This window comes from Rhyacophila brunnea, unplaced genomic scaffold, assembly GCF_057557595.1.
Source record: "Rhyacophila brunnea isolate RB1 unplaced genomic scaffold, BYU_Rbru_1.0 scaffold_12, whole genome shotgun sequence".
Lineage (NCBI taxonomy): Eukaryota > Metazoa > Arthropoda > Insecta > Trichoptera > Rhyacophilidae > Rhyacophila > Rhyacophila brunnea.
The window spans coordinates 23,917,277-23,930,266 of NW_028232774.1; the positions used below are offsets into that span (position 1 = coordinate 23,917,277).

The 12,990-nt window shown below is 34.7% G+C and overlaps 1 protein-coding gene across 1 annotated transcript in view; it reads left to right on the forward strand.

The window, feature by feature from the left end:
• The window catches only part of nvy (CBFA2/RUNX1 partner transcriptional co-repressor nervy), a 216,353-nt gene that overhangs the window by 137,855 nt on the left and 65,508 nt on the right, over positions 1–12,990 (forward strand). The window contains exon 3 of the mRNA XM_085961023.1: positions 12,410–12,532. Within this exon, the coding sequence (XP_085817149.1) occupies positions 12,410–12,532 (123 nt within the window). The remainder of the gene's footprint in view (positions 1–12,409; positions 12,533–12,990) is intronic.

Sequence of the window (12,990 nt, forward strand, 5' to 3'; positions counted from 1 at the left end):
TAATAGTGGATTGGATTACGGATTTCTTCCGAAATAACTTTTCATACAAAACAGAATTAACCGAAAATGAATTCAATTCTTCTTAAAGATGGCTAACAGTATTAAAAGAATGCATCGGCATCGTGTTCTGATGTATTCTAAAAGTTTCAAATGTCTAGCTAGTCGGGAAGTTAGTTAAAAATCGACTGCAAGATTTCTACTGGACAAACAACCACCGGACAAACAAGAATATGATCTAATAAAAACGTTGTAAAATATATATATAATTAGATAGATAACTATGTGAATATTTTTGTAAAATTATCAAGCGCTCCGGTTCGTAAAATTTTCTATTTCATGTTCGTTATCCGGTGTCCTCGCAACAGTTCAAAGGAATAATACAATTATTATTCAATTTACTTACTAAAATCTTGATGCATAGTAATTCTCACAAATTAAATTCATATAAAAATTTTACCCAAAGCATAACAAAATCCTTGCAACGTCCATCAAATAATATATTATGGAAAATAAATGAATTTGAATTGCAGGATAGCTCAAATAGATAAATATTTCTACACAAAAAATAAGCCATAAATATTATTATGTATCACCAATGCCATTCTGAATAATCATTATTTTTAGTTAAAACCGTCCCTAAACCGGAAACTGATAGAACATAAGTTTAAATTTGAATACCTCATAAAAATAAAAAATTAATACACCTATTCAAATATTTTCCGAGAAACATTTAACTTTATCATAGTTTAAAATATATTTTAAAAGAATTTTCTACCGCATTCAGTAGTGAAATATTGAGGAGTCGAACATAACTTGGGTGTAATAGAGGTGCTAACTTAACGGTCACTGATAATTCTTCCTGAAAGTAGAACAACTGTAATTAGTTGTGAGGTAGGACGCAGGTGACAAGACAATTTGCTCTCAGTTTTAAAACTATCATTAGTCATAGATAAAGTTATAATCTGATGTGAACTGATCTTGAGGAAGCAGGAAACTGGTATTGTTAGAAACGTTATTTGAAAGTATCGTTTTAGTTAGAAGAAGAGAGTCATAATAATATATTGGAATATATTAAATTAATTCTATCATTCAACAATTTATCCTAGGTGAATAATGTATGGTAGATAGGTGATAGGAAACAGGTGTAGAGTTATTCTAACTAGTTAACACGAAAACACGTTTCCGTTATTTTGTTGATCCAAAATAACATGGATATCACTCGGGAAAATTCCGTATACGATGCAGTTATCTACAATAATTGGTAACAAATGGCACTGCGTCCTTACTTCATTCGAAATGGATACATTTGGAATCTAGTATGACGTGTTAAAAACATGTTGCGGTACTACTCAACGATACTTGACAGCTCGCGGTTAAAGCTGCCATTAAAAACATTTTTGTTGATGTTGGAGTTAAGTGATAATACGAGTATGTTAGAATAATTATTGTAGTTGTCAATAACGTCTCTAGGTAAAATGATGCCCCTAAACTGAATTATAATAATGCCTTCCCTTTCATTTTTAGCATCCACATGGTACGAGTAAATAAATTTATTACCTCGGTTATTAAAAATGATTAAATAATAGAAACAAATATTTTAACTTTTGATATACATATATACTGACGTTTATAGTTGGTAGGTACCGACATTGGCACTCTCCAGAACATCTAAATTTCACGAAACTTATTCTCAAATAATGTTCCTTCCTTTATGTATTTTAGAATATGCCACCCCTAAGCAGTGCATGATTAACCTACCCCCATGGGATGTCACTGCTCTGAGTGCGTACAAGAGTAGCAAGGGACTCCCATATTTAAAAAAAATAATTACAAAAACAATTGTTCCTCAGATATTTAATTTTCTCAAAATCATTTACAAGACCAATCTCAGAATTCACCGAATTTCAAACTCCTTTGGAATTTTTTCTCTTTTTAAAGTAAGTGATTCTCTTGAATTTCTGTAGAGCGGAGTAATGTCCAATCGAGCATGCAGATTCGCTGATCTCACCGAAAAACTTTTAAAACACCACACCGAGCCACACTAGCGCAACACCCGGTCTTAATCGGACGTATCACGGAAATCACCGTTTGATGTAAATCATCAACTTTTTATGACTGGGATGTTTTGTGACAAGTGCTTCGCTTTCAGGCATTTTCAGACACTATGCACACTCCCCAATGGCAAATGCACACTGACATTGATAGATTTTGACAAAATGTTTGTTTTTATACATGACTCTTTACTTGTGTAGGTAATGAGGTGTTTACTCTATTCTATTGTAGGTATTAATTTATTATATAAGCGAGAATTAACTATATCGATGTCATTCCTGAAAGCGTTTAGTGTCTGAAGATACTGAAAGGTGAAATCTGGGTCGCAAATAATAACTCAATTGAAATCAACGACATTATTAATGGACGACGCACTCAGTACAGTAGCTAGCAAGTAAATTCGCCCATAGTGACATTCGCACGTGCATGGGTAGACGTCACGCAATATCCATTATGCGATATCACGCATCGGGAATTTATAGCAATATCACCTTTATTGTAACGGCGTTAGAACAGTGCTTCTAGTATCAATGTTCGTTTGAGCGAACCTGTTCGAACCAAACCATTCGGCAGACCCGGCAAAAAGTTTCGGGAATTTATAGTAATATCACCTTTATTGTAATGGCGTATTGTAACAGATTATGCCATTCGGCAGACCCGACAAAAAAAGTGAGTGTCATTTTTTTTCCAGATGCTTCGTCCATATTAATGTCATTGATTGAAAAAGATAGTAGGTACAATAATTATATAAATCAATTATTTAAATTCAAATTCCATCAGGTACCCTCGGTCGATAGTATTTAAAAAAAATATTCAATATAATAATTAACGCTACTAACCATGGATTAAAAGGGCTTTTATTAAATAAAAAAAAAACAGCATAAGCGCACTGTCAGTGTTGCCTGATCCCTTCGTGAATTTGTGTCGTTATCAGCACATGTCGGGAGACAGTCTCTCCCCACCTGGCAACATTGTGTAATCCACACCCCAGTGAAGTGCACAACAATTTTATGGGAAGTATATTTTGGTATACGTACGAGTAAGTGTGAAAGTTAGCTGAATTCTAAATTTTTAAATATATTCGATATACCTATTATCTTGGGTTGAGCGTGATGCCGGTTCCAGACGAAAATATTGAATCATACCAATTTGAACTCTGCCGTGTAGACATACCAATAAAATATTTATTTTGATTTAATAGTTAAACTCGATTATCTCAACACTGCTGGTGATCAGGTTCAAATATTTAGGCGCCACAGTTGCTGACGATAGCAGTCTTTCCAGTGAATTTGGAATCCGCATGGGTGTGGGGGTGTTTGCATTCATCCAACTTGGAATCGCACGGAGGTTAGGTATATATATTATTATTGATGACAAAATTTCGTTTTTTCAACTTGTGTGTACTACCTGAGTACCTGTGAGACATTCCCTAGCTTCAAAGGTCTCGACTTTTGAGCTTTGAGAGTCGATATTGTAGTGTTTCGAATGCCGCCAAAGAGTGCGACACTCCATAGCCGTAGGCGACCCTCCACCACCCCGGAACGGTGCTACACAAGCGATCTACATGCTGCAGATCTCACATGGCAGGAGGCGCGAAACATGACAGGATGAAGTAAATAAGCTTGTCGCTCAACACTAATAAATAACACTCACAACAAGTTATAGCGATGATGATAATAATATAAAACTTTTAAGAAATCCATAATTCCATCTCCTCGCGCCAATGATAACAAACAAAATGAACTCATCGTGATTGTCGTATTTTAATATAAAACGATTTACCCTCTGTGGAAAACTATTTGCAAGACACTGCTGTAGAGAGCGCACACACAATCTCTTTGGTACACACTGAGGGTTCAAATCCCACTCGTCAAAAGTTATCTGTAGTGCACAGTCTACTATGCGTTGGCCAATAAAACAACTATACCTACTATCAGTGGTGGGCAGACGGAATATGGGGTGACGGATCATCTCTAGAGGGATTAGGTCGAGCTTCCAGTAATCTGTCGTATATTTTCACCAATAAATTATATATTTAGACAGTACAATATTAAATTATCGTCTGTATTGGATTTGATATCCGACAATGCGCAGGGCACGAGATCAATCTTTAAGAGCATACATAAGTGAAACGGCAAATAATTTTCAACAGTAGGTGGGACGAAATTTTTCACTCGTCGCCAATCGGAGACCGACAGTCGAGGTGTGAGCACGTCAATTTTTTTTGTGATGGCGTTGGAGGAATATATTCTTAAATCGTCTAAAGATGACTAAAAAACGTTACATTACATATTATGTACTTGAAAAAGAAAATATGTCAATGAATACACTATTATTATTACTAATATAACAATAACATTACATGGACACATGTTGAATTTTTATGATACATTATATTTCGTTCGGCTCGCGTCATTTGCACAATCCGCGCATCGCCTAGTCACGATCTTTTTAGACTCCACAGAGTAGAGGTTTAGTTTTTTTTCACTTGCTCAACCCATTAGATCCATACCCTGACTCACACACAAATTAAAAAACAATATGTGTACTTGCCAGATCCAGGATTAGAACTTGGAACCCACGGCGTTATAGTTCAACGCTTAAGCCGCGCGGCCATCGTGGGTGTAAGTACTTTAGTAAGATAAATATCATGATACATACAACAATATTATACTTACTGACCAATGAGCTAAAATATATAGTAAATATAAAGTATTTAGTAATATAAATAGTACGCAAAGAAATTGGTTTAGAATAAGAATATTTATAATACTTACAAACAGTGCGATAACGATTAAACCGCCCGCTATGGATGAGTGGTACAGTGTTCGTTTCCGATGCTGTAATTCGTGGGTTCGAATGCCGCATCTGACAAACACTGTCGTTTTTCAGTGTGCATTTTGACCAACTCGCAACATCAAAAAATATGCAACCTCGCTTTCTTTTTTAACAAAAAAAATGAGTATAATTGGTAAAATCGACGCTTACGACGGCTTATGAAGATTCAGAGACTGCTTTAGATCGGGCACGTGCATATAATGTCGGAGGATATACCAACAAGGTGGGCTATGTACGCAACCCCCGAAGGTAAGAGAAGACTTGGACTGTCGAAATTTAGACGGCTGGACTGTGCCACAAGAGATTTAAGATACTCGGTCAAAGCAACTGGAGAGTGTTGCTGCTGGATCGTCTAGAATGGAAGAAGTTTTTAAAGGAGGCCAAGACTCGCCAAGGGTTGTAGCGCCATAAATGATGATGATGATAATTTAACAATAATTTCAAAATACGTATTTCAGTTTCGCAAAAACGTGCTAAAACTCATTAATTGTTATTGTGAAAACGTAAAGCCTTACAAATTATTTACCACAATATACCTCCACGAAGAAACGGATACTAGAGTCTGTCTTCTATAAGCTGGCGTTCACGTCACGTCGTTTGCGGACGGAAAGCATTGTGCCATCGCGTTCGACTGTTGCAAGTTTTTAATGGGAGGGAATGCAGTGTTAAGATGCTGAAGCGGGGGGAAACTGACGCCAGCTTATAGAAGACAGACTCTAAGTGGGTACCGACGTATATAGATCCACCAGTATAAGTTATCCGCTGAGTGAGGACGCCACATGTAAACATTTGAGATATTATTATTCAATAATTTTTATATGGTGATAATCTTAGTTCTAAATTCGAACACCTGACGATTTATGATGGTATATCTATAAAAACAACCAGTTTATTTCACAATTTTGATATTATGAATTATTTTCTAAATTCGCTGCACTATAATAAGTCAATCAAAAGTACATTTAGTAAGTTTTATCTTTCAAATGACGATATATTGGTCAAGGTGTATTTATGGTATACAAAGCAGTGCGGTGACGATGAGGTATGAGCGGTGGGGGCTTAGCAGACGTCGCGGTTTCGTCTGCAGGTGATCGCTCCACAAAGCCCACTACTACACCAGAGGAACGGACAATGCCAGCTTTACCTTAGTTATATGACGCTCGGACAACTGAGCTCCGACTGCGTAATTTATTGTTGAAGATATTATGATAAGAATAAAACACGTACCTAGGAATGTATGACGTGCTTTCTCGCAGAACCAAACTGGTATTGAACGCATTTGGGCGTCTGAAAAGTAGGTATCTTCATTTTTTTCATTTCACGTTGGAAATGGTCCATGAGGAATCTATTACTGAAAGTTTCAGATCGATAGTGCCAATAGAAAAAAGTTAATTTTTTCAAAAAAATTGTATGTAGGTATAATAACAGAAAAGGTTGCAGATTTTATTTTATCATTTAAAGTTTTAAGTAGCTCGTAATATATGTATATATTTATTTAATTGGTCAGAATTGTTTCAGGATTCACTGCGGAGCATTTAATTACTTTTTAATTACCATATTTAAATAACATGCTAATTATATCTAATGGCCCCTAATCAGGACACAACAGCTGTGGCGTTCGCGCTGTAAGGATTAAATGGTCATGTAATTTTATTTTATTCAACAAATAATTCACAAGATTTAAGAATTTAACATTCTTTTATTGAATATCCATAATACTTAACATTATAACTATATTATAGTAGTCAGTGCACACGGGCGCGATTCCCGAGGGGCGCAGGTTCGAATCGTGCTTCCAAATGATGAATGTTAAAGTAACAGTAAAAAAACCTCCACTCTGTGGAGGCCCATATATCAGGATCGAACATGGTCGAAAAAAAAATACAGCAAAATTATTTCCAGTGATAAACAAGTGAACATGGTGATATACACACAGATTAATAAATATAATTCAGATTGGCTATATATACCCCAATATACTACGTTATGAAGCAGGGCTTTGAAAGTGGGAGTGTCCTACGAAAATGACATACACATTATAGAGTGCAATAGTGTGTGTTGCAACCTTCAACTACACCAAATATTGAATGAGCGTCAGTGTATAAATCGAGAGCAGTTGTAAGAACGAAGAACAAGCTTAGAATGATGTATTCTTGACACGTGTTTAAGTGTATCCCATATTCTTCCACACTAAAGATCGGTTGCCTGTTACTCCACGCCCATTAGATATTTCAGTTCCACCAAGAAAAACGACGTCACACACTTTTCCCCCGTAGAGGCAGCTTAATGTGACGTCATGTGATAGTACGCGACGTGTATTTCAATATAATCACAACTTTACTCTCCGTGTTTATAGATATCGTAATACTGTTACGCCTATGGTTTATTTCCATTTTTCCCGTGAAACTCGTTTAAAAGACAATAAATTATTAACGTCCTGTAATTTTTTTATTATGTTTTCCTTGTCATCGTGTTTTTTTGTCATGTAAAAATCTTGATAGGCCGCCATTAAATCTGATTGCATGTCCGTAAAAAGCGTCGCGTCCCACTTTTTGAGTGAATGTTTAATGGACGGCTGGTTACCCTATCGTGTCGTGAATGAAGATTCTGAATTATCAATACATGTCCCAAACGTCAAAAAGTTATTTGTACCTACATGGTCACCCGAACCAACATATCCAATGATAGAAATTGTATATTAATTGAATTTGCATTTTCGTGATAGAACATTTTACAACGTTTTTCTTAGCTCGTATTCTTATTTGTCCGATGGTTGTTTGTCCGGTACAAATCTTTAATCGATTTTTAACTAACTTCCCGACTAGCTAGACAGTTGAAACTTTTAGAATATATCAGAACACGATGCCAATGCATTGTTTTAATACTTTTAGTCATCCTTAAGTAGAATTGAATTCATTTTCAGTTAAAACTGTTTTGTATGAAAAGTTATTTCGACACCATTATTAGTTGACAGGGATCTGGGGTCCTAGCAACTAAATTATTAATATATACGTGCGTTACTATGGAAATCAATATGACATTTCACTATTATTTCTATACAAATTTTTTTGATCGTTTAAGCTAGTCAAGTCAAGTTTATATGATTCAACAGAAAATTTAAAAACATTGTAAGTACCTATATGAAAAGTTCTTTTTATCTTGTAATTATTTTTGTTAATTTTACAATTGTTAAGCTGACAGTTGTTTCAATATGAATGACTATATTAACAGTAAACTCAGTCAAATGTATTTATTCTAATTTAAATAAGACTACAATGTGTAGATAGGGTTTGTTAGTTTTCAAAATTCAATTAAACCTTACCTAATCCAAACCATAATCGATAATAGTCAAAAAATATTCGTTTATCTATAAAATATCTGAAATAATGTCATTAAACCATTCATAATTTAAGATATTCTATAAATACCTAGAAGAATATTTTTTATCGATTACGGTTTGGTTCAGCAGAACTTAATGAATTTAAAAAACATCGAAAACAAATAAGTATGACTGAAAAAGTGTGCATTATTTTTGTCGGATTGCCCATAGGATACCTAAACTATTATGGTTTGGTTAGGCAAGACTTAATTGAATTTTAAAAATTAACCAGCACCATCTGCAATTTGTATTATTGGTTCAATAAAAACAAATGATTGACAAAGTTTAGTGTGCATTATTTATGTCGAATCTTAACAGCCTACCTCAACCCCTCTCCACTGATAGTTACCTACCACGAACTTTGACAGAGCTCATTCATACTTCGAATTATATCTTCTTTGCTGAAGAACAACTCACAGCCAAACTAAAATTTATAAACATCTTAAGTCGAAACTTGAAATCGACATGTCGAAGGCAAACCAAATGTTTACAGAAGTTGCTCACCTTTCTGTAACAGTTGATGCAAACCAAAACACCCATTGTAAATCAGACGACGAGTGTTTTCACTCAGAGTATTAAAGTAAAGTTGTTAGTTTTATTTAAAAAATGCAAAGGTTTATTATTTAGATACGCAACATTCCATTAATTATAAAAAAAACATAATTCAATTGAATATTGCGCGATGTGCAATATTCAAATGATTACTTTGATCAGATTTGAAATTGAATGAATAATATCATATGCTTGTAAATTATTATGTTAAGCCGACACTAATGAAATAGACAGACAATTGAAACAACAATGGACATATTAATGATGGGTTCAATGGTGTTTGTTTTAACTATAGTTAACGCAAGACTTTGTGAAAATAAAATTGCAAGTAAATTTACTTATTCTACCAAAAATTAACTCAAAACCTTTCCTTCCCTTTGCGTATCGAAAAAGGTGCAAAAATCGAAAAAATTTCCATACACACATTTTAACAGAAATATATATTTTTTTTTAAATTGACAACAAATGCATATAATATTGTGTCAACGGCGTTCAAATTTCTTTTTATGTTATTCCGATAATCATCAAACTGATGTCACAAACCTATGCACACATTATATTATAATTACATTTCACTATAAGGCCATGAATGCTCCTATTATTTTAACGTGCTAAATTATGTTGTTTTATTTCTCACGCTACTAAATAGGTACCGACCTACCTGCACAGTCAAAAAATCGATGCGCATGGAAATAAATAAACTAAATATCTAGCGTTTTTTCAGCACATTTAAAGCTGTTGGAGGTATCAAAAACGCCACAAGCCACATGCATTTTCTACAAGCTAGATGCCTCTATATATAACAATATTTAAACTAAATGCTACATATATCAGGTAATGAAAACGGTAATTTAGCAACGCTGGTTTCAGTGTTGCCAACTCTCGTCGACAAATTTAATAGTATGTGAAAAAAGTAGAGAAAATTAACTACATATCTCTCTCTATCTCGTTTAAAAAAATCTATGTACGCGCGTTAAGCGTCAATTACATTGAGCTTCTTTACGAGCTGTTTGTTGGCGAATTTATAATCTGCCTGTAAAGTCGCCCAGTGTAATCATCGAACAAGCTAACAAGCAGGTTGTAAACACTCTACCGAGAAAAGTTGAAAGCCGGTCAACTTTACACGCTACACGCCGGCGTGTGGGCCTACTGCGTCTGCGCAGTAGAGCGCAGTACCAACTTCCCGGTAAAAAACGAACTAAGTTCTGTCAAAACAGTCGCTGGCTTGTGGCTTCTCAGCGAATGGAAAGTTTTGTGTGTAATCATCAAATCGCAGTATCTGAATCGCCCGCTTTTAAATTCGCCAACAAACAGCTCGTAAAGAAGCTCAATGTAATTGACGCTTTAGCAGCATAAAAGCATAATCAAATTAGAATGATATGTATTTATGCACAGTTATTACTGTTGGTATTGTTAAATAATTTTTTTATAAATAATTTGAAAATGGTAATATTAGTTTTAATCATTCTATATAATATTATGTAATATTATTTCTAATCTATTTCCCAAGATAACATCTCTGAAAATTGTAAACATCATCAGCTGACGTTTACGATGTTTAGTAAGAAAATTTTAATGTCGGACTAGACTCCAGTGTTACCATATCGGGAAAAATCACGGGCTCTAAAAATCACTTATTCGCTAATTGCAGAGACATTAAATTATATTAATTGTGTTTTTATAGTTATTGAATTTATTTTGTATAGTTTTCATATTTCTGTCATCGTTTAACAATTACAAAATAATTTACCTAAACAATGGGAAAGAGAAATTTTAAATATGGTATTATTTTCAATAGAAAAACGGAACGAAGCGAAGGTGACCATACGCGGCGACGTCATTTCCACTTCGGTAACGGTTTCTCAATTTCACTACGTCCCAAAAAGACGTATAACTTCAAAAACAAATCAGCATAGTAGCAAATTACATTTTCGCTACGTTAGAATAAAGTCAATAACCTAATATGTTTACAGGGAATCGTTGTTAACCATTAGATCCTTGTACCTACAGCTGTTTTGGCAGCGCCCAGATTTCGGCATTGCATGATGAGATTATGATTAACGCAATCACTGCTGACCTGTTAATTATTATTTAATTACCACATTTAAATATTATGTTAATTATATCTAATGGCCAGGTAATGCAAAAGCGCCAGTCGCGTTGTTAGCACTAAATGAGTTTTAAAGTGTAAATAGAAGAGATGATTTATTTGTAGTGGTTTAAGTGTTATTTGTCGGATTTTCTTTACAATATTACACAGGCCTACTATTTCTTATCACCCGGTATTTCTAGGGATGGCGTGCGCGAAACACTATTGGTACAAATCACATAATGCACATTGTATCATCGATTTGTCATAATGATTTAGAAACATAAATTATGCAAAAATTACGCCTCGTTATGTGGAAAATCACTTTTACGGAAATATAATGTGACATCTGTCACGCTGCCTTATGAAAATAATATAATTATTGAGTTTTTAACGTGGACAAATCGATAACATAGCATTCTGTCATTAAAATATAACGTGATTTCTATTTGGATTCTAGCAGGAACGTTCAGCGGCGATTTTATTTAACACATGCGACGTAATTGATTCGTCATAATGTTTAAAAGGGGCCTCGAAACAGTTCAAACCAGTCAACATATATACAATTAAGTATTAAATTTGGTAAATGTGCCGCAGATGCCGTCATGAGATGTTATAACTTTCTTTTTAGACCAAACCAAACCTAACATAACGTAACCTAACCTACCTCAACCTAATATTACCTAATATAATGCTAGTTTGTGATAATGATGCATCAAAATGTATGAAAATTTCAAATTTTAAATTAACAATTATTGGATCGAAAAGCCGATGCGCCGACAGAAAAAGGTATTTATTATAATTGTGTCTATGCAATAAACAGTTTTCGTAAAAAAAAAAAATATAAAAGCTCATGATGGCACGGCATCTGTGGCACAATTACCTTAAATTTTACCAATATCTTATTTTTTAGAAATTGAGTACCTACGTATAAAATATTACCCAAAACATAACAAAATTCGTACAACTAACGTACTTAACCATTATACATACCTACTTGTAAACAAGAAATCCACCACTACTTAATACATTAATAATAATATTAACACACTTGCAAATTTGGTAGTTGGAAATTAGGATTTTTATTTCATTTTGAATCGTGAGGGGGGGCCTCAAAATCAGTCAGCATCGCGGGCCTCCAAGTTCCTAAACCTGTGTACGACTGTTTTACGGGTAGCCCCTGCTGACTTACATGTTTCAAGTCAGTCGTACATGAACAACGCATGTCTGTTTTGAAATAAAGAAATTTATTGTTTCTACCAAAAACAAGCAATCGTTGGCCGTTTTGGATGGTTCTAAATACATAATTGTCATGACGTTGACAGGGATTTTTTTTGATGAAAGTATGTAGGTATATTGATAAACTGTGTTATATTATCGTATTATAAAGAATAGAAGAAAAAAGTAATTTGGTTACTCAGTGCATCATATTTGAGTATCGTCATTAATTTTCTATTATTGGATGTATTTTAATAGCGTTCCCTTTCTATTACTTAAAGGTAGCGGCGGTGGAAAGGAGAGGTGCCGGAGTCCAGGATCTCCCGGATTAGGAGGATCTCCAGATGGATCACCGTCAAGTGGAGGAGCAGTGAGGACCAGCCCACACCATAATGGAAGCGCTGGTAATATTTCCCCCCCTATTTTTTGTCATCATTCAGTGTCAAAATATTGATAGGTATATGTATTAAACGTACTTTTTTTACCATCATGCTTCGGTATTGGAATATAGGACAAACAGACACCCGCGTATCTTGTCATGTCAGACTTGCAGTGTGTAGATCGCTCTTGGATCATTACTGTAAGGGAAGGTCGACGGATGGCACAAGGGCGCTAGAAATTACATTCTTGGGTGGCATCCGAACTACATGTTCAAACCACGTGAAGCGTCTCTTTGCTATCACGCCATCTGTAACCAAGGACTGACGCATCAACTATGTAAAACAACGCGTATTTTTTATGCACAGTCCTGTTGTTTTTCATTGGCACTATAATCCAAAGTGGAACTTGGCTAGAAACCATTGTGTTTATGCTCTGGATCCAAACCAGCATTAACAAAAAGCATGTGCATTATTTATAAGAC